At 40.6% G+C, this 23,318-nt stretch overlaps 1 protein-coding gene across 3 annotated transcripts; it reads right to left on the bottom strand.

The window, feature by feature from the left end:
* Positions 1–1,744: 1,744 nt before the first annotated feature.
* Positions 1,745–22,282, bottom strand: LOC123796688 (olfactory receptor 7A17-like). 3 transcript variants are annotated; one of them, XM_087867209.1, is made up of 3 exons: positions 21,842–22,282; positions 16,996–17,151; positions 1,745–3,165 (listed from the first exon to the last, which is right to left on the bottom strand). In XM_087867209.1, the coding sequence occupies exon 3, from the start codon at positions 3,150–3,152 to the stop codon at positions 2,229–2,231; it is 924 nt and encodes a 307-aa protein (XP_087723335.1). In that variant the 5' UTR covers positions 3,153–3,165; positions 16,996–17,151; positions 21,842–22,282; the 3' UTR covers positions 1,745–2,228. The 3 variants fall into 3 exon arrangements, with proteins under 3 accessions (XP_087723335.1, XP_087723334.1, XP_087723336.1); XM_087867208.1 differs by lacking the exon at positions 16,996–17,151; XM_087867210.1 differs by lacking the exons at positions 16,996–17,151; positions 21,842–22,282 and adding an exon at positions 11,480–11,535.
* Between the last annotated feature and the right edge of the window lie 1,036 nt (positions 22,283–23,318).

The raw sequence follows: 23,318 nt of genomic DNA, 5'->3' as shown, positions 1-23,318 counted from the left end.
AAACAGAATCATTCAGAATGTTCTCCTAAATTTCATACAACTCCTCTATGCATCAGACAGTACACTTCAGTTTTTTTTATTATTATGTTATGTTAGTCACCATATAGTACATCCTTAGTTTTTGATGTAAAGTTCCATGATTCATTACTTGCGTATAACACCCAGTGCACCATGCGATACGTGCCCTCCTTACTACCCATCACCAGCCTATCCCATTCCCCCACTGGCTCCCCTCTGAAGCCCTCAGTTTGTTTCTCAGAGTGCATTGTCTCTTGTGGTTCATGCCCCCTTCTATTTACCCCCCTTTCATTCTTCCCTTCCTTCTCCTACCGATCTCCCTGCTATTTCTTATATTCCACAAATGAGGGAAAACTTATGAAGTTGTCTTTCTCTGTACACTTCATTTAAAAAAAAATTTATCAAAGTGTACTTGATGCACAAAGTTACAGTAGTTTCTGGTGTGCAAATTAGTGGTTCAACCAGCAACACAGTGTTATGCTGTGCTCACCACGAATGTCAAGCTGTATACTTTAAACAGGTGCAGCTCACTGTATATAATTAGACTTCGGTGATACAGTTGAAAGACAAAGTGTAGAGGAGCATGGCTGAGGGCGGGACCTGCAGCACTGGTAGAGCTGATTCACAGCGAACAGGGATGGAAGATATCTCTCCTAACAAGAATGAAATCAGTGTCTATTGGGATATGTAACCAATGAAATTAAATTAAGGCAATTCACATTTGGAATGTCTGCTCTCAATCAGTATCTGGTACTGATTTTCTATTCAAAGGACCCTTTCCCAAAGAATAAAAAAAGCCCAATGTGAATAGAAGGAAGGAAATCATAAAAAAGAAATGTTTTGTGTAGTAACAAAATGGATGTTTTGAAATTCTGCATCATCCTATTTATGGTCATCCTGACACTGAGGATATCCCTGCTCAATCTGTTTGTTCCAATTTGTCTTTCCCTGTAGACACCCCTGGGAGAGACATAATTGCTGATCCCTATCTGCCAGGGGTTGTGGGAGGCTTCCAGGACAGGGAGCTGAATCACAGAATAAGAGCAGGAGACCACTTGAGAAACACAAGAACACCTTTCTAGAGTAACTGCCTGACATTCAGCTTTTGATTTCTGAGGCATGCATCTCTAAGGCAGTCAGGTGGAATAAACACACTGTCCTGTGTGAACAGAGAAGCACTCAGGCTGGCCCCCCACCCCCATGAATTACCTCTTCAAAAAGCCTTTGGTAAACCTCCATAGGGAGACAGGACTGGCCCTGCTTTTCCCATTCAGCACGCAAATTCTAACCATATAAAAATCTCCCATAAATTGTGAACCCACAAACCCTTAGCACTCTGGCCATGGACCCTACTAAAGGTTGATTCCTCAGTGGCACTCTCTCCTCTCCAAAACTCTCTCTCTCCCTTTGAGACTGCGTTGAATGGCCTTTGGGATCCCCTGTGCACTCCAGGACCCCAGGAATAAACCTGGTTTTATTAGGGTTCTCTGATGGTGCTGCTGAGGCCTGTCTTGCAGTCACAGTAAGAACCCAAGGGCTGGTGCAGCCACAGCAGAGGCTCTGGTCAGGGAAGCATCTCTGGGAATGTCCACAGCACAGGGGTGAAGGGGGTGCCCAGCTTTCCTAGCCTGAACATCCCTGTCCGGAGCCTGAGACTTAGAACAATGTTAGAGTCCACATTCTCAGGAAGAGGAGTGATAGTAGTGATGTAAAAACACTTAAAGACTCAAGGTGAAAACTATGGATTTGTATTTTCATCTACAAAATCTTATGTGAAGGGCTTAGTGGCCAACTGTAGTTTCTTCCACATGAAGAATATAATCATGATTATTCTTGGGAAATCTAGGGAAAATTTACATAACATAGTAAAAGCCATTTGAAATAAAATTATTTTTAAGAAATCCTACTTGCCCCATGTAAGATAGAGAAATTTCCAGGCATTTGAGAACCAAGTTTGGGGAAAAAAGTTAGGAATGTATGAAAATGGACAAAGAGGAAAGCAGTCTGGGTATCAGAGCAGACACTTAGTAAAATGAGTTACTTAAATGTATGGAGAAGTTGAACTCAAACAAATGGAAATTCCAGAAAATATATAGAAGGAGCAACTTCTGTTTCCACAGCCTGATCAGTTAATGGTAGTTCCTGGCTCTGAGGCTGTGAGCCCTGCAAACATGGGCAAGTCTTCATTCCCTGGATGATGGGCCCTTATATCACTGGAAACCTAATGACCTTTTCAGAGCCCTCTTTATGTCTGTGTTCCTCAGGCTGTAGATGAAGGGGTTCAGCATGGGGGTGACCACCGTGTACATCACCGAGGCCACAGCACTTGTGTGGGAGCTCTGGGGAGCAGCAGAGCTAAGGTACACTCCCAGGACTGTGCAATAAAATAAGGAGACAACGGAGAGGTGAGATGCACAGGTGGAAAATGCTTTATACTTGCCCTGAGCTGATGATATTTTATGTATGGAGGAAACTATCTTAGAGTAAGAGTAAATGATTCCAGCCAGGGGAGCACCACCCAGTAGTACAATTCCAAAAGTCATCAACATATCATTAAGAAAGGTATCAGAACAGGCATGCCCGATGACCTGATTGATTTCACAGAAAAAGTGGGGGATTTCCACCTCTGAACAGAAGGACAGATGCAACACCATTAAGCTTTGTAACAAGGAATTGAGAACACTGATGACCCAGGACACCAGAACCAGCAGTCCACAGAGCCAGGAGTTCATGATGACCGTGTAGTGCAGGGGCTGACAGATGGCCACAAAGCGGTCATAGGCCATCACAGTCAGGAGAAAGTCATCGCAGTCTCCAAAGATTATGAAGAAGTACATCTGGGTGATGCAGCCTGCATAGGTTATGACTTTCCTCTGAGTCTGGATGTTCCACAGCAACTTGGGGACAGTGGTGGAGGTGAAACAGATGTCTACAAAGGACAGGTTGGCCAGGAAGAAGTACATGGGGGTGTGGAGGTGGGAGTCTGAGCTGATGGCCATGATGATGAGAAGGTTTCCACACACAGTGATCAGGTACATGGAGAGGAAAAGAGCAAATATGAGAGACTGCACTTCTGGATCCTCAGAAAATCCCAGAAGAAACTTTGAAATTCCTGTATCATTGTCTGTTTCCATGTGGTGGAGATGACTACAAGGAAAGAAAAAAAAAAAGAGTGTAAAATTTTTCAAGTAATTGTGCTTCATTTATTTACTTATTACTCTGTTTTTTCATGTTTTTATGTTTTTCTTTAAATGTCAGTTAGTTAACCTAAGTGTCATATTTGTTTCAAGTGAACAGTGTAGTGATTCAACTTCAATACAACACCTGGTGCTCATCACAAGTGCCCTCCTTAATCCCCATCCCCCATTTCATCCATCCCCCTCCACCTCCCCTCTGATAACCAAGAGGGTGTTCCATGTAGTTCAGTGTCTGTTTCATGGCTTGTCTCTTTTTCTCTCTTTTTTCCCCTGCGTTTATTTGTTTTGTTTCTTATATTCCATGTACGACTGAAATCGTATGTCACATGTCTTTCTCTGACTGACTTATTTCACTTAGCATAATACTCTCTAGCTCCATCCATGTTATTGCAAATGGCAAGATTTCATTTCATTTTATTAATAATATCCGATATACATCAATCTCCCACACCTTCTTTATCCATTCATCTGTTGACTGACACTTGAGCTGTTTCCAAGTTTGGCTATTGTAGATAATGCTGCTAAAAACTTTCTGTGTGTGTATCTTTCTGATTTAATATTTTTGTGTTCTTTGGGTAAATACCTAGCAGTGCAATTCCTGGATCATAGGGCAGTTCTTTTTTTTTTTTTTTTTTTTGTCTTTTTGAGAATCTACATACTGTTTTCCAGATGGTTGCCCCAGTTTGCATTCCCACAAACAGGGCAAGTGTGTTCCCCTTTCTCCACATCCTCACCAACAACTGTTGTTTCTTGTGTTGTTGATTTTAGCTATTCTGACAGGTGTGAGGTGATACTGCATTATAGTCTTGATTAGGGCAAATGGGCATTATTAGCAGAGTGACATGCTATAATTTATATTTTCTTATCAAGAAAGAAATATACATACTTTTACTGATGTTATCCTGTTTAAGGGAAGTGACCTTACATCTCTGATTAAGAATTCCTCTCTCTTTAGCCCTTTCCCTAAGAGGGCAGGTATTACAGTTTGAAAGAAAAATGCTTTCCTGCATTTGAGGAATATATGTTGAGTACTGACATATTCTAGACAAGGAACATAGGGTTCTGAGATACAAAGTCCATACATCTTTTGGGTAAATCCCTAGTAGTGCATTTGCTGGGTTATAGGGTAGCTCTATTTTTAACGTTTTGTGCAACGTCCATACTATTTTCCAGAGTGGTACTAGTTTACATTCCCACCAGCAATGCAAGAGGGTCCCCTTTCTCCACATCCTCGAAAATACCTGTTTTTTCCTGTGTTTTCATTTTAGCCATTCTGACTGGTGTGAGTTGAAATCTCATTGTAGTTTTGATGTGTATTTCCCTGATGTTGAGTGATGTTGAGCATCTTTTCATGTGTCTGTTGGCCATCTGGATGTTTTCTTTGGAAAAATGTCTATGCATACCTTCTGCCTATTTCTTAACTGGTTTATTTTGGGGGGGTGTTGAGTTTGGTAAGTTCTTTATAGATTTCAGATTCTAATTCTTGATGAGATATGTCACTTGCAAATGTGTTCTCCCATGCTGTAGGTTGCACTACTAGATATTTACCAAAAGTATGGAAAACTACACATTTGAAGGGGTCCTTGCACCTTGATGTTTTCAGCAGCAATATCAAAATTAACCAAGCTATAGAGAGAGCCCAAATGTCCACCGAATGGTGAATGGATAAAAAATCAGGTATACATACACAAACATACCTATATATAATGGAATATTACTCGGCCATCAAAAGGAATGAAATTTTCTCATTTACAATGATCTGGATGGAGCTAGAGTATATTATGCAAAGTGAGATAAGTCAGCCAGAGAAAGACCATTACCATATGATTTCACTCATGTGTGAATTTTAAGAAACTACACAAATGAACATAGTGGGAGAAAAACAATAAGGCAAACCAGGAAATAGTCTCTTTACTATAGAGAACAAACCGAGGAGATAGGTGGTTAGGGGGATGGGTGAATTAGATGATGGGGATTAAGGAGGGCACTTGTAGTGATGAGCACCCAGGGTTTATGAAGGCATTGAATCACTAAATTCTACACCTGAATTAATATTTCACTGTATGTTAACTAACTGGAATTTAAATAAAAACATGACCTAACCCAAGCAGGAGAAGAGAAATAATAAAGATTAGAGCAGAGATAAATGAAATAGAAACCACTGAGGGCTTCAGAGGGGAGGGGGGTGGGGGACTGGGATAGGCCAGTGATGGGATTAAGGAGAACACATATTGCGTGGAACACTGGGTGTTATATGCAAATAATGAATCATGGAACATTACATCAAAAACTAGTGATATACTTTATGGTAACTAACATATTAAAAAATTATTAATAAAAAAAGAAAAAGAAACTAGAAAATCAGTAGAACAGATCAAAGAAACTAGAAGCTGGTTCTATGAAAGAATTTATAAGATCAATAATCCACTGGCTAGACTTGTCCCAAAGAAAAGGGAAAGGACCCAAATTAATAAAGTCATGAATGCAGGGGAAGAGATCATGACTAACACCACAGAAATAAAACAATTATTAGAATTTATTACCAGCAATTATATGCCAACAAAGTAAGCAAACTAGGAGAAATGGTCACATTCCTAGAAAATTCTAAACTACCAAGACTGAAACAGGAAGAAGTAGACAATCTGAACAGACCAATAACCACGAACAAATTGGAACAGTCATCCAAAATCTCCAAAACACAGGAGTCCAGGTCATGATGGCTTCCTAGGGGAATTCTACCAAACATGTAAGGAAGAAACAATGTCTGTTCTACTGAAGCTGTTTCAAAAATAGAAATGGAAGGAAAACTTCCAAACTCGTTCTATGAGGCCAGCATTACCCTGATCCCAAAACCAAACAACGAACCCATCAAAAAGGAGAATTACAGGCCAATATCCCTGATGAACATGGATGCCAAAATGCTCATTAAGATTCTACTCAATAGGATATAACCATACATTAAAAGGATTATTAACCATGACCAGGTGGGATTTATTCCTGGAATGCATGGAGAGTTCAACATCCATAAATCAATCAACATGATAGAGCACATCAATAAAAGAAAACACAAGAACCATATGATCCTCTCGGTCAATGCAGAGAAAGCATTTGAGAACATCTTTTCCTGATTAAAACTCTTCAAAGGGGGCACCTGGGTGGCTCAGTCGTTAAGCGTCTGCCTTTTGCTCAGGGCATGATCCCGGCATTCTGGGATCGAGCCCTGCATCAGGCTCCTCCGCTGGGAGCCTGCTTCTTCTTCTCCCACTCCTCCTGCTCATGTTCCCTCTCTCGCTGACTGTCTCTCTCTCTCTGTCAAATAAATAAATAACATCTTAAAAAAATAAAACTCTTCAAAGTACAGGGATAAAGGGAACACACTACAATATCATAAATGTCATCTATGAAAAGCCCAAAGGGAATATCATTCTAAATGGGGAATAAATGAGAGATTTTCATTTAAGATCAGGAACAGTACAAGGAGGCCCACTCTCACTATAATTGTTCAATGTAGTACTAGAAGTCCTAGCTTCAGCAATCAGAGAACAAAAATAATTAAAAAGGCATTCAAATTGGCAAAGAAGAGGTCAAACTCTCTGTTTTTAGCTGATGACATGATACTTTATGTGGAAAACCTTAACGATTCCACCCCAAGTTATTTGAACTCATACAGCAATCAGCAACGTGGCAGGATATGAAATCAACACAGAGAAATCAGTTGCTTTCCTATACATTAACAATGTAACTGAAGAAAAAGAAATTCAGTAATTGATTCCATTTACAATAGCTCCCAAAACTATAAGATACCTCGGAATAAACCTAACCAAAGAGGTAAATGATCTCTACTCTAGAAACCACAGAATACTTATGAAAGAAATGGAGGAAGACACAAAGAGATGGAAAAATATTCTAGACTCATAGATTGGAAGAATAAACCTTTTTAAAAACGTCTATGCTGGGGGGCCTGGGTTGCTCAGTCGTTAAGCGTCTGCCTCCGGCTCAGGGCATGATCCCGGCGTTCTGGGATCAAGCCCCACATCAGGCTCCTCTGCTGGGAGCCTGCTTCTTCTTCTTCTCCCACTCCCCCTACTTGTGTTCCCTCTCTTGCTGGCTGTCTCGCTCTCTCTCTGTTAAATAATTAAATAAAATTGTTAAAAAAACAAAAACAGTCTATGCTGCCCAGAGCAATCTACACATTCAATGCCATCCCTAACAAAATACCAATTACATTTTTCACAGAGCTGGAACAAATAATCCTAACATTTGTATGGAACCAGAAAAGACCTCAAATTGACAGGGGAATGTAGAAAACCAAAGCTGGGGGGCATCACGATGCCTGACTTCAAGTTACATTACAAAGCTGTGATCATCCAGACAGCCTTTTTTATTATTTATTTTTTTTTTATTTTTTATTGGCACAAAAACAGACACATAGATCAATGGAACAGAATAGAGAACCCAGAAATGGATCCTCAACTCTATGGTCAACTAATCTTCAAGAAAGCAGGAGAGAACATCCAATGGAAAAACAGCAGTTTCTTTAATAAATGGTACTGGGAAAACAGTACATCCACATCCAGTAGAATGAAGCTAGACTATTTTCTTACACCATATACCATGATAAACTCAAAATGGATCAAAGTCCTTTATGTGAGACAGGAATCCAACAAAATCCTAGAGGAGAACATAGGCAATAATCTCTTTGACCTTGGCCTCAGCAACTTCATTCAAGACAGGTCTCTAATGGCAAGGGAAAGAAATTCAAATATGAGCTTTTGGGACTTCATCAAGATAAAATGCTTCTGCACTGCAAGGAAACAGTCAACAAAACTAAGGCAACCCACGGAATGGGAGAAGATATTTGCAAATGACACTACAGACAAAGCACTGGTATCCAAGATCTACAAAGATCTTCTCAAACTTACCACCCATAAAACAAATAATCCAGTTGAGAAATGGGCAGAAGACATGAAGAGACACTTTTTTAAAGAAGACATACAAATGCCTAACAGAGACATGAAAAAATGTTCAACGTCACTAGCCATTATGGAAATACAAATCAAAACCACAGTGAGCCACCATCTTACACCAGTTCGAATGGCTAAACTTAACAAGACAGGAACCAACAAATGTTGGTGAAGTTGTGGAGAAAGGGGATCCCTCTTACACTGTTGGTGGGAATGCCAGTTGGTACAGCCACTTTGGAAGGCAGTGTGGAGGTTTCTCAGATGTTAAAAATAGAGCTACCCAATGACACATTGATTGCGCTACCAGGTAATTACCCCAAAGATACAGATGTAGTGAAAGAAGGGGCACGTGAACCCCAATGATCGTAGCAGCATTGTCCACAATAGCCAAACTGTCGAACGAACTGAGATGTCCTTCAACAGACGAATGGATAAAGAAGATGTGTTTCATATATACAAAGGGATATTACTCATCCGTCAGAAAGGGTGAATACCCCTCATTTGCATTGACATGGATGGAACCGGAGGGGATTATGTTAAGTGAAATAAGTGAAGCAGAGAAAGACAATTATCAAATGATTTCACTCCTATGTGGAACATGAGGAATAGAATGGAGGACCACAGGGGAAGGGAGGGAAAACGGAATGAGAAGAATCAGAGCGAAGACAAACCATGAAAGACTCTGGACTCTGGGAAACAAACTGAGGGTTACAGAAGTGAGGGTGTGGGGGGATGGGGTGACGGGGTGATGGGTAATAACGTAGGTGCCTGTTGTGATGAGCACTGGGCTTTATATGCAACTAATGAATTGTTGAACACCACATTGAAAACTAATGATGTACTATATGCTGGCTAAGTGAATATAATTTTAAAAATGAAAAAAAAAAACAAGAAATAAGCTAAAAAATAAAAGTAAATAAATAGATAAATAAAAACATGAAAAAATAAGTCCATAAAATCCAATGACAGAGAATAATATATATAAAAAATAAAAATCATATACTGTGTCAGATGGTGAGAGGAGATACGAATGAAAAAAGTCTGTATAAAAACGAATGGATTGGGAGTTTTAATAAGTTTGATAAACTAAGTTTTAATAGGAGTTCAGGAAGACCTGCCAAGAAGGTGACATTTTAACAGAGGTTCCAGAAAGACTGAGCAGGAAGCAGGAGGATATCTGGGGGAGGTGTGTGCCCTGCAGGGAAAGCAGAGCAAAGGCCCTGCAGAAGGCACTTACTGCAGATCTGCAGATCTCAACATGCAGTCAGTGCAGTGAGGGAATGAGCAAGAGGGAGAGAGGAGAGGTGATGGCAGAGAATGTTGAGGACCGAGGTGGCTTTCCTGCCACTGATGGGACTTCATGACACAGAGAGTCCTTCCTTCACGTGGTGTTCTTTGCATCTTATTAATTGTGTTCCAAGGTATTCTGTGAATAGAGATGGATCCCTTCCTTATTTCCATCTGTTGGTGAACATTCTGGCATGTAAGGATCACATATTGGAGTATATGAACTTGGGTACCATTGCCCTGAGGTCTTCTCATGCCCCACAACACACACACACACACACACACACACACACACACACACACACACACACACTATGGTCTCCAGGCACTGCATTACACTGCGCTTTTCTAGCCCGACAATATTGTTGAAAGAAATGGAGCAAGGCAAGCTGTCAACATCAGATTATCTTCACCCTGAGGACTGTGGAACTAATATTTAAATTCTAGTTAGTAAGCTTCCCATGGACATGGAAACATGGGCTCCATTTTAATACAATCACCTTGTGTCCTATATTTAAAGAAACACACACACACACACACACACACACACACACACACACACACACACACACACAGTTCCAAAACACAGAGAGGAAGAAAATGGGCACAAGAGGCAAAAGAGATCTCATAAGCTCAGGCAGTGCCTGAGAGATTGTGATGAGCAGAGAGCTTCCTTGGTTCTGGCAGCATTCCAGCCCCAGTGAACATCTCCTGATGTGCAGAATAATTAAGAAAGCAGAAAACAAACAAGAATGGAGTGATGTTTTAATGCTGTCAAGACATTTTACTGATTGAATATCCCTCTAGTTAAATGAGCAAAGGGAATAAACCTGCAATTTACAACAGAAAATACACAATCTATGGCAATATATGGGGATTATTGTTCTTTAAAAATTTTTAAATGATTTTATTTATTTATTTATTTATTTATTTATTTATTTATTTGGGAGAGAGACAGTGAGTGAGTGAGAGAAAGATAGAGCGAGCTCCAGAGAACACCCGTGCGGGGGTGGGGAGAGGGAGAGGGATAAACAGGTTCCCAAATGAGAGGTAGCCTGACATGGGGATGGATCCCAGGACCCTGGGATTAGGATCTGGGTTGAAGGCAGATGCTTAACACACGGAGCCATGCAGTCACCCCAAGGGGATTTTTAAAGATGAAATAATAAAAGACTTTTCCAAATGATTTTAAGTGCTAAACTTTTGGAATCAGAAAACGAGGTTTTGAACCTCAGATCTACCACATATAAGATGTTTGAACTTGGGAGAGACAAGCAATCCATTTCAAATGTGACTATCCTTAGGCAGATAGTGAGGATAGCAGCACCCATCCTCCTGGGGTGGCAGACTGGGGTCATCACTACATGTAAGAAGCTTACAGCACAGTTCCTGCCTGTGAGTAAATGAGTTATTTCCACGAGTGAACAGATTTGGCTGAGTTTTCTTTTCTTTTCACAAATGCTTCCACTGTATACACACCTCTCGGTAATGAAGTACTATAAAGTGAAGCTAGTTAGCATACTCCTTTTTGCATATAAAACACAATTTTTTTATGTGAATACTCCTTGAGAGAAGGTGCTGAGAACTGCATGTCTCAGGAACTGCTGTTGCAAGGGAACAGCTACCTGCATGGGTCTGGGGCTTTCTATAAATACAGAATATGTCAAAAACCACCACATCCTAAAAAGCTAACCACACATGCCTCTCAGCCCAATACTCTGTTTTCCTTCTCCCCTTGGCTGCAAACTCCTTGTATATGTTCTAATTTTACTGGAACCACTTTAGGTCCTCCAGTTCCTTCCCCCGTCTCATCCAACTGGTCTTCTATTCCCACCATGTATCATCAACAATGATGCCTGTATTGCTGAGACCATAGGACATTTCTCTTTTGAACACATCACATAAATAAATTATAAATGCGTCTACTTCATCTCAGGTGACCTCAGGTAAAAGTTCTCAGGTTCCATTCTCTCTGACCCTTTCCTGAAATTCCTGCTGAGCTCTCAGACTCACCTGGTGAGGTCTCTAAGGTGAAAGTCTCCCTGTGGATGTGCTGATTCCTCCCTGGATGGTTGTTGATGGAGACTGAACCTCTGTTTCCAGACAGGGCAGCAGAAAGCAGTGAAGCATGGGTCCCCCAGACAGACTTAGGAACACAAAAGCAACAACCATGTCCTGGCCAGTCCAAGGGTCCACAATGACGTTGTGAAGCAGAGGAGATATTTATAGCTCCCTGTGTCTGCTCACTAGGCGCTGTTTCCATTGTTACTCCCTCCTCAGAGCACTGCATTCCCCGTGGGCCAGTGATCTGGACAGAAAGGAACATGTTCTTGCTGTTACTCTGTTCCAGGGAGACCAGAGTAGAAGTCAGGTGACTGCAGGTTGTATTCCTCATTCTCCTGAACTTGCCTGCCTTCCAGAGGTCTAACCTCCTTGCACATCTCCTTAACCTTGAGATGATATTGAATTTATTTTGTTGATTGTTTACTTTATCATTTATACCTTTGGGGTGATGTTAATAAACAAGCCATGTGTTCCTCTTTGTGTGTGCTTTGGGGAGAACAGTCTAAGTACTCAGGCTAGAGTCCGAAATAAATTTGCGTGATTCTTCGAAGCGAGGTCCCGTGAGTTGACACCAAATATACCCGTGAATACATCTTAATAGCACAGTGATGTCCCCAGAATTTTTCCGCATCTTAACCTACAGAATCTGTGCATATGTCTTGTGTCATGACAAGGGAGAAGTAAGGTTGCCAATGGTATCAACATTGCCAGTCAGCTGACACTCGGGTAATGTTATTCTGATTATCCAGGTGGGCTCAATAGGTCACAGGGGTCCTCCACCTGTGGAAGGGGGAGGCAGAAGACTTGGAGTCACAGAGAGATTTCGAGGTGCTATGTTGCTGGCCTTGATGATAAAGGGAGGGCACATGGGTCAGGGAGTACAGGTGGCTCTAAAGCTGGAATAGGCAAGAAAACCTATTCTCCCCAGACCTTCAGAATGAACTCTTTCTGCAGGGACAGTGATTTTAGCCCAGGGGGACTTATTTCAGTCTTCTGGCTTCCAGAACTATCAGAAAATAAATGATTTGTTTTAAGGAACAGCATGGCCATTTGTTGCAACCACAGTAGAAATCTAATCCAGACATTAATCCAATACACTTTGTTGAAGGGAAATGAATTCACCCTTGGACCTTGTTCATTTTTATTCTCTTGGATTAGGATATTCAGTATCGAAATCCTACTTCAAGTAGACAAATCTGAAGTCACTTTGGAGCTGCTCACCCCCAATAGCTGGTACAGAAAATCTCCCGTGCCATGAGCCGAGCTGACATACAGACACTAAGGTAGAAAAACTGAATCCTTAAGGCGATTTGTTCTATCTTAAATCTTGGTGTCCACATTTTTACATCCTTTTACTGTTACACACCAATCTAAATATACATTCTTTTCATTCTCATCCTCTCCCCCTTTCTCTCATGTTTTCTTGTGAATTGAAAGATGGCCTAATAATGAGTCCAAGAGTGTGCATATGATAGCCCATGTTTACTTCAAAGAAAAATGTGTATACACACACACACACACACACACACATACACACATCACACCCCTCACTTTGAACATTTTTGTAGGGATCTACAAAATATGACCACACCTTTGTTTATTAGCCACATTATCTCTTTGAAATTAGTTTTATTATCCTATGTTATCTTCAGAAATTAGAAAACTGAGACTCAGGGGCATTAAATTTTAATAAGTTACATAACCAAGTAGTTAAAGCTTATTGTGCACATTCTGGAATTATATAGAAACAGAATCATTCAGAATGTCCTCCTAAATTTCACACAACTCCTCTATGCATCAGACTGTACACTTCAGATTTTTTATTATTATGTAATGTTAGTCACCGTATAGCACATCCTTAGTTATTGATGTAAAGTTCCATGATTCATTACTTGCGTATAACTCCCAGTGCACCATGCAATACGTGCCCTCCTTACTACCCATCAGCAGCCTATCCCATTCCCCTACCCCCCTCCCCTCTGAAACCCTCAGGTTGTTTCCCAGAGTCCTTAGTCACTCTTGGTTCATTCCCTCTTCTGTTTACCCCCCCATTCATTCTTAACTTCCTTCTCCTATCGATCTCCCTGCTATTTCTTATGCTCCACAAATGAGGGAAACCATATGATAATTGTCTTTCTCTGTACACTTCATTTAAAAATATTTTTTTATCAAAGTGTAGTTGACACACAAAGTTACAGTAGTTTCTGGTGTGCAAATTAGTGGTTCAACCAACAACACCTTATGTTATGCTGTGCTCACCACGAATGTCAAGCTGTATACTTTACACAGGTAACCAAGAGGGTGTTCTCTGTAGTTAAGAGCCTATTTCTTGGCTTGTCTCTTTTTCTCTCTTTTTTCCCCTGGGTTTATTTGTTTTGTTTCTTCAATTACACATATGCCTGAAGTCATATGTCACTTGTCTTTCCCTGACTGACTGATTTCACTTAGCATAATACTCTGTAGCTCCATCCGTGTTATTGCAAATGGCAAGATTTCATTTCATTTTATGAATAATATCCCATATACACCAATCTCCCACATCTTCTTTAACCATTCACCTGTTGAGTGACACCTGGGCTGTTTCCATAGTTTGCTTATTGTAGATAATGCTGCTAAAAACTTTCTGTATGTGTATCCTTCTGAATTAATATTTTTGTGTTCTTTGGGTAAGTACCTAGCAGTGCAATTCCTGGATCATAGGGTAGATCTTTTTTTTTCTTTTCATTTTTCTTTTTGAGGAAACTGCCTACTGTTTTCCAGATGGCTGCACCAGTTTGCATTCCTACCAACAGGGCAAGAATGTTCCCCTTTCTCCACATCCTCACCAACAACTGTTGTTTCTTGAGTTGTTGATTTTAGCTATTATGACAGGTGTGAGGTGATATCTCATTACAGTTTTGATTAGGGGCAAATGGGCATTATTACAGAGTGACATGCTATAATTTATATTTTCTTTTTTTTTAAAGAGTTTATTTATTTATTCGACAGAGATAGAGACAGCCAGCGAGAGAGGGAACACAAGCAGGGGGAGTGGGAGAGGAAGAAGCAGGCTCATAGCGGAGGAGCCTGATGTGGGGCTCGATCCCACAAGGCCTGGATCACGCCCTGAGCTGAAGGCAGATGCTTAACCGCTGTGCCACCCAGGCGCCCCTATAATTTATATTTTCTTATTGAGAAAGAAATATATACATATTTTTGTGTAGATCTGATCCCATTTAAGGGAAGTGACCTGACATCTCTGATTAGGAATTCCTGTCCCTTCAGCCGTTTCCCTAAGAAAGCAGGTATTACAGTTTGAAAGAGAAATGCTTTCCTGTATTTGAGCAATGTACATTGAGTTTGTTGTCTTCTAGACAAAGACCATAGTGTTCTGAGATACAAAAATCCATACATCTTTTGGGTAAATCCCTAGTAGTGCATTTGCTGGATTGTAGGGTAGCTCCATTTTTAATGTTTTGTGCAAGTCCATACTATTTTCCAGAGTGGTCGTACTAGTTTACATTCCCACCAGCAATGCAAGAGGATCCCCTTTCTCCACATCCTCGAAAATACCTGTTTTTTCCTGTGTTTTAATTTTAGCCATTCTGACTGGTGTGAGTTGATATGTCATTGTAGTTTTGATGTGTGTTTCCCTGATGTTGAGTGATGTTGAGCATCTTTTCATATGTCTGTTGGCCATCTGGATGTTTTCTTTGGAAAAATGTCTATTCATACCTTCTGCCCATTTCTTAATTGGTTTATTTTTTTGTAGGGGGTGCTGAGTTTGATAAGTTCTTTATAGATTTTGGACACTAATTCTTGATGAGATATGTCATTTGCAAATATGATCTCCCATGCTGTAGGTTGCACTACTAGATATTTACCAAAAGTATAGAAAAGTACGAATTTGAAGGGGTCCTTGCACCTTGATGTTTTCAGCAGCAATATCAAAATTAACCAAGCTATAGAGAGAGCCCAAATGTCCACCGAATGATGAATGGATAAAAAACCTGTATATATACACATACATACCTATGTACAATGAAATATTACTCGGCCATCAAAAGGAATGAAATTTTCTCATTTACAATGATCTGGATGGAGCTAGAGTATATTATGCAAAGTGAGATAAGTCAGCCAGATAATGACCATTACCATATGATTTCACTCATGTGTGAATTTTAAGAAACTAAACAAACAAACAAAGCGGGAGAAAAACAATAAGGCAAACCAGGAAATAGTCTCTTTACTATAGAGAACAAACCGAGGAGATAGGTGGTTAGGGGGATGGGTGAATTAGATGATGGGGATTAAGGAGGGCACTTGTAGTGATGAGCACCCAGGGTTCATGAAGGCATTGAATCACTAAATTCTACACCTGAATTAATATTTCACTGTATGTTAACTAACTGGAATTTAAATAAAAACATGACCTAACCCAAGCAGGAGAAGAGAAATAATAAAGATTAGAGCAGAGATAAATGAAATAGAAACCACTGAGGGCTTCAGAGGGGAGGGGGGTGGGGGACTGGGATAGGCCAGTGATGGGATTAAGGAGAACACATATTGCGTGGAACACTGGGTGTTATATGCAAATAATGAATCATGGAACATTACATCAAAAACTAGTGATATACTTTATGGTAACTAACATATTAAAAAATTATTAATAAAAAAAGAAAAAGAAACTAGAAAATCAGTAGAACAGATCAAAGAAACTAGAAGCTGGTTCTATGAAAGAATTTATAAGATCAATAATCCACTGGCTAGACTTGTCCCAAAGAAAAGGGAAAGGACCCAAATTAATAAAGTCATGAATGCAGGGGAAGAGATCATGACTAACACCACAGAAATAAAACAATTATTAGAATTTATTACCAGCAATTATATGCCAACAAAGTAAGCAAACTAGGAGAAATGGTCACATTCCTAGAAAATTCTAAACTACCAAGACTGAAACAGGAAGAAGTAGACAATCTGAACAGACCAATAACCACGAACAAATTGGAACAGTCATCCAAAATCTCCAAAACACAGGAGTCCAGGTCATGATGGCTTCCTAGGGGAATTCTACCAAACATGTAAGGAAGAAACAATGTCTGTTCTACTGAAGCTGTTTCAAAAATAGAAATGGAAGGAAAACTTCCAAACTCGTTCTATGAGGCCAGCATTACCCTGATCCCAAAACCAAACAACGAACCCATCAAAAAGGAGAATTACAGGCCAATATCCCTGATGAACATGGATGCCAAATTGCTCAATAAGATTCTACTCAATAGGATCCAACAATACATTAAAAGGATTATTCACCATGACCAGGTGGTATTTATTCCTGGAATGCATGGAGGGTTCAACATCCATAAATCAATCAACATGACAGAGCACATCAATAAAAGAAAACACAAGAACCATATGATCCTCTCGGTCGATGCAGAGAAAGCATTTGACAGCATCTTTTCCTGATTAAAACTCTTCAAAGGGGGTACCTGGATGGCTCGTTCGTTAAGAGTCTGCCTTCAGCTCAGAGCATGATCCCGGCATCCTGGTATCGAGCCCCGCATCAGGCTCCTCATCTGGGAGCCTGCTTCTTCGTCTCCCACTCCCCCTGCTTGTGTTGGCTCTTTTGCTGGCTGTCTCTTTCTCTGTCAGATAAATAAATAAATTCTTTAAAAAAAATAAAACTCTTCAAAGTACAGGGATAGACGGAACATACTACAATATCATAAAAGCCATCTCTGAAAAGCCCAAAGCAAATATCATTCTCAATGGGGAAAAAAATGAGAGCTTTTCACTTAAGATTAGGAACACCAGAAGGATGCCCAGTCTCACCATTATTGTTCAACATAGTACTAGAAGTCCTAGCCTCAGCACTCAGACAACAAAAATAATTAAAAGGCATTCAAATTGGCAAAGAAGTGGTCCAACTCTCTCTCTTTAGTAGATGACATGATACTTTACGTGGAAAACTCAAAAGATTCCACCCCAAGTTATTAGAACTCATACAACAATCAGCAACGTGGCAGGATAGGAAATCAACACAGAGAAATTAGTTGCTTTTCTATGTGTTAACAATGTAACTGAAGAAAGAGAAAGAAATTCAGGAATCGATTTTATTTACAAAAGCTCCCAAAACTATAAGATACCTAGGAATAAACCTAACCAAAGAGGTAAAGGATCTTTACTCTAGAAACCACACTTATGAGAGAAATGGAGGAAGACACAAAGAGACGGAATAATATTCCAGGCTCATGGATTGGATGAAAAAACATTGTTAAAACGTCTATGCTGCCCAGAGCAATCTACACATTCAATGCCATCCCTATCAAAATACAAATTACATTTTTCACAGAGCTGGAACAAATAATCCTAACATTTGTATGGAACCAGAATAGAACCCAAATTGCCAGGGGAGTGTTGAAAAAGAAAACCAAAACTGGGGGGCATCACAATGCCTGACTTCAAGCTCTATTACAAAGCCACAGTCATCAAGACAATATGGTATTGGCACAAAAACAGACACATAGATCAATGGAACAGAATAGAGATCTGAGATATGGACCCTCAACTCTATGGTCAACTAATCTTCAACAACACAGGAAAAAACATCCAATGGAAAAAAGACAGTCTCTTCAATAAATGGTGCTGGGAAAATTGGACAGCCACATGCAGGAGAATGAAACTGGACCATTCTCTTACACCAAACACAAAGATAAACTCAAAATGGATAAAAGGCCTTAGTGTGAGACAGGAATCCATCAAAATCCTAGAGGAGAACATAGGTAGTAACCTCATCGACATAGGCCTCAGCAACTTCATTCAAGACATGTCTCTAAGGCAAGGGAAACAAATGCAAAAATGATCTTTTGGGACTTCATGAAGATAAAATGCTTCTGCACCACAAGGAAACAGTCAACAAAACTAAGGCAACCCATGGAATGGGAGAAGATATTTGCAAATGACAGTACAGATAAGAGACTGGTATCCAAGATCTACAAAGATCTTCTCAAACTCACCACCCACAAATCAAATAATCCAGTTGAGAAATGGGCAGAAGATATGAAGAGACACTTCTTCAAAGAAGACATACAAATGCCTAACAGGGACATGAAAAAATGTTCAACGTCACTAGCCATTATGGAAATACAAATCAAAACCACAATGAGCCACCATCTTACACCAGTTAGAATGGCTAAACTTGACAAGACAGGGAACAACAAATGTTGGTGAGGTTGTGGAGAAAGGGGAACCCTCTTACACTGTTGTGGGAATGCCAGTTGGTACAGCCACTCTGGAAAACGGTATGGAGGTTCCTCAAGATGTTAAAAATAGAGCTACCACATGACACATTGATTGCACTACCAGGTATTTACCCCAAAGATACAGATGTAGTGAAATAAGGGACACATGAACCCCAATGTTCATAGCAGCAATGTCCCTAATAGCCATACGGTGGAAGGAGCTGAGTTGCCCTGGATAAAGAAGATGTGGTCCATATATAGAATGGAATATTACTCAGCCATCAGAAAGGATGAATACCCACCATTTGCATCTACCTGGATGGGACTGGAGGGGATTATCCTAAGTGAAATAAGTCAAGCAGATAAGGACAATTATCATAGGGTTTCACTCTTATGTGGAACATAAGAAATAGAGCAGATGACCTCAGGGGAAGGGAGGGAAAACGGAATGAGATGAATCAGAGGGGAGACAAACCATGAAAGACTCTGGACTCTGGGAAACAAACTGAGGGTTACAGAAGTGAGGGTGTGCGGGGATGTGGTGACGGGGTGATGGTTAATAACGAGGGCACCTGTTGTGAGGAGCACTGGGTTTTATATGCAACTAATGAATTGTTGAACACTACATTGAAAACTAAAGATGTACTATATGCTGGCTAAGTGAATATAATTTAAAAAACGAAAAAAAAAAATAAAAGCAAAAAATAAGATAAAAAATAAAAATAAGTAGATAAGTAAAAACATGAAGAAAAGTAAGTACATACAATCCAATGACAGAGAAAGAATATATATAAAACATAAAAATCATATACTGTGTCAGATGGTGAGAGGAGACAGGAATGAAAAAAGTCTGTATAAAAACGAATGGATTGGGAGTTTTAATAAGTTTTATAAGCTAAGTTTTAATAGAAGTTCAGGAAGACCTGCCAAGAAGGTGACATTTTAACAGAGGTTCCAGAAAGACTGAGCAGGAGGCAGGAGGATATCTGGGGGAGGTGGTTGCCCTGTAGGGAAAGCAGAGCAAAGGCCCTGCAGAAGGCACTTACTGCAGATCTGCAGATCTCAACATGCAGTCAGTGCAGTGAGGGAATGAGCAAGAGGAAGAGAGATGAGAGGTGGTGGCAGAGAACGTTGAGGACCGAGGTGGCTTTCCTGCTACTGATGGGACTTGAAGACACAAGGAGTCCTTCCTTCATGTGGTGTTCTTTGCATCTTATTAATTGTGTTCCAAGGTATTCTGTGAATAGAGATGGATCCCTTCCTTATTTCCATGTTTGGTTAACATTCTGGCATTTAAGGGTCACATACTGGAGCATATGAACTTGCATACCATTGCCCTGAGGACTGCTCATGCCCCACAACACACACACACACACACACACACACACACACACACACACACACACACACACACTATGGTCTCCAGGCACTGCATTACACTGCGCTTTTCTAGCCCGACAATATTGTTGAAAGAAATGGAGCAAGGCAAGCTGTCAACATCAGATTATCTTCACCCTGAGGACTGTGGAACTAATATTTAAATTCTAGTTAGTAAGCTTCCCATGGACATGGAAACATGGGCTCCATTTTAATACAATCACCTTGTGTCCTATATTTAAAGAAACACACACACACACACACACACACACACACAGTTCCAAAACACAGAGAGGAAGGAAATGGGCACAAGAGGCAAAAGAGATCTCATAAGCTCAGGCAGTGCCTGAGAGATTGTGATGAGCAGAGAGCTTCCTTGGTTCTGGCAGCATTCCAGCCCCAGTGCACATCCCCTGATGCCCAGAATAATTAAGAAAGCAGAAAACAAACAAGAATGAAGTGCTATTTTTATGCTGTCAAGACATTTTTTCTGATTGAATATCCCTCTAGGAAAATGTGCAAAGGGAATAAACCTGCAATTTAAAACAGAAAATACACAATCTATGGCAATATATGGGGATTTTTGTTCTTTAAAAATTTTTAAATGATTTTATTTATTTATTTGAGAGAGAGACAGTGAGCGAGTGAGAGAGAGAGAGAGAGAGAGAGAGAGAGATAGTGTGAGCTCCAGAGAACACCAGTGTGGGGGTGGGGAGAGGGAGAGGGAGAAACAGGCTCCCAAATGAGCAGGTAGCCTGACATGGGGCTGGATCCCAGGACCCTGGGATCACAATCTGGGCTGAATGCAGATGCTTAACACACGGAGCCATGCAGTCACCCCAAGGGGATTTTTAAAGATGAAATAATAAAAGACTTTTCCAAATGATTTTAAGTGCTAAACTTTTGGAATCAGAAAACGAGGTTTTGAACCTCAGATCTACCACATATAAGATGTTTGAACTTAAGATGGAGAGACAAGCAATCCATTCCAAATGTGACTATCCTTAGGCAGATTGTGGGGATAGCAGCACCCATCCTCCTGGGGTGGCAGACTGGGGTCATCACTACATGTAAGAAGCTTACAGCACAGTTCCTGCCTGTGAGTAAATGAGTTATTTTCACTAGTGAACAGATTTGGCTGAGTTTTCTCTTCTTTTCACAAATGCCTCCATTGTATACACACCTCTTGGTAATGAGGTACTATAAAGTGAAGCTAGTTAGCATACCCCTTTTTGCATATAAAACACAATTTTTTTATGTGAATACTCCTTGAGAGAAGGTGCTGAGAACTGCATGTCTCAGGAACTGCTGTTGCAAGGGAACAGCTACCTGCATGGGTCTGGGGTTTTCTATAAATACAGAATATGTCGAAAACCACCACATCTTAAAAAGTTCACCACACATGCCTCTCAGCCCAATACTCTGTTTTCCTGTTCCCCTTAGCTGCAAACTCCTTGAATATGTTCTAATTTCACTGGAACCACTTTAGGTCCTCCAGTTCCTTCCCCCGTCTTATCCAACTGGTCTTCCATTCCCACCATGTATCATCAATAATGATGCCTGTATTGCTGAGTCCGAAGGACACTTCACTTTTGAACACATCACAGAAATTAATTATAAATGCATCTACTTCGTCTCAGGTGACCTCAGGTAAAAGTTCCCAGTTTCCATTCTCTCTGATCCTTTCCTGAAATTCTTGCTGAGCTCTCAGACTCACCTGGTGGGTCTCTAAGATGAAAGTCTCCGTGTGGAGGTCCCAATTCCTCCCTTGGTGGTTGATGATGGAGACTGGAGCTCTGTTCCCAGACAGGGCAGCAGGAAGCAGTGAAGCATGGGTCCCCCAGCCAGACTTAGGAACACAAAAATATTTACAACCATGTCCCGGCCAGTCCAAGGATTCACATGCTGAAGTTCTGAAGCAGAGGAGATATTACAGCTCCCCGTGTCTGCTCACTAGGTGCTGTTTCCATTGTTACTCCCACCACAGAGCACTTCATTCCCCGTGGGCCACTGGTCCGGACAGAAAGGAAACTTTTCCTGCTGAGTCTCTGTTCCTGGGAGACCAGAGTAGAAGTCAGGTGAATCCAGTTTTGTATTCCTCATTCTCATGAACTTGCCTGCCTTCCAGAGGTCTAACCTCCTTGCACATCTCCTTAACCTTGAGATTATATTGAATTTATTTTGTTGATTGTTTACTTTATCATTTATAGCTTTGGGGTGATGTTAATAAATAATCCATGTGGGGCGCCTGGGTGGCTCAGTCAGTCACGTTTCTGCCTTCAGCTCAGGTCATGATCTCAGGGTCCTGGGATCCAGTCCCACATTGGGCTGCTTGCTCAGCAGAGAGCCTGCTTCTCCCTCTCCCTCTACCTGGCAATCCCCCTGCTTGTGCTCTCTCTCTCTCTGACAAATAAATAGATAAAATCTTTTAAAAAATAAATAAATAAGCCATGTGATCCTCTTCAAGTGCGGTTTGGAGAGAAAAGTCTAAGTACTCTCCTTAGAGTCTGAAATAAATTCTGTGTGTGATTCTTCAAAGTGAGGGCCCCTGAGCTGACACCAAAAACACCTCTGAGAAAGCCTTTAGTAGACAGAATAACATTGACATAATATTTCCACATCTTAATCTACAGAATCTGTGGATATGTCTTGTGTCATGGCAAGGGAGAAGTAAGTTATAAATGGTATTAACATTGCTAGTCAGCTGACTCTAGGAAAAAAGTTATTCTGATTATCCAGATGGGCTCAGTAAACCACAAGGGTCCTCCAACTGTGGAAGGGGGAGGCAGAAAACTTGGAGTCAAGAGAGATCTCGAGATGCCCTGTTGCTGGCTTTGAAGATAAAGGGAGGGCACATGAGGCAGGGAGTACAGGTGGCTCTAAAGCCAGAATAGGCAAAAAAACCTATTCTCCCCAGACCTCCAGAATGAACTCTTCCCTGCAGACAGTGATTTTAGCCCAGGAAGACCTATTTCTGTCTTCTGACTTCCAGAACTATCAGAAAATAAATTGATTTGTTTTAAAGCAGCAGCCTGGTCATATGTTACAACCACAATAAAAATCTGAATGAGACATTTATCCAATAGCACTTTGCTCAAGGCAAATTAAATTCAGCGTTGGATCTTATTCATTTATATTCTCTTGAATAAAGATATTTGGTGTTGAAATCTGAAGTCACTTTGGAGTTGTTCAAC

This window comes from Ursus americanus, chromosome 14 (genome assembly GCF_024610735.1).
Source record: "Ursus americanus isolate L20-20 chromosome 14, mUrsAme1.1.p, whole genome shotgun sequence".
Taxonomy (NCBI): Eukaryota; Metazoa; Chordata; class Mammalia; order Carnivora; family Ursidae; genus Ursus; species Ursus americanus.
The sequence above is the reverse complement of the archived record's forward strand: the minus strand, read 5'-3'. Positions and strand labels throughout refer to the sequence as shown.

What these genes read in the sequence shown, in the direction of transcription:
- LOC123796688 (XM_087867209.1), bottom strand. Translation starts at nt 3,152, where the DNA reads ATGGAAACAGACAATGATACAGGAATTTCAAAGTTTCTTCTGGGATTT.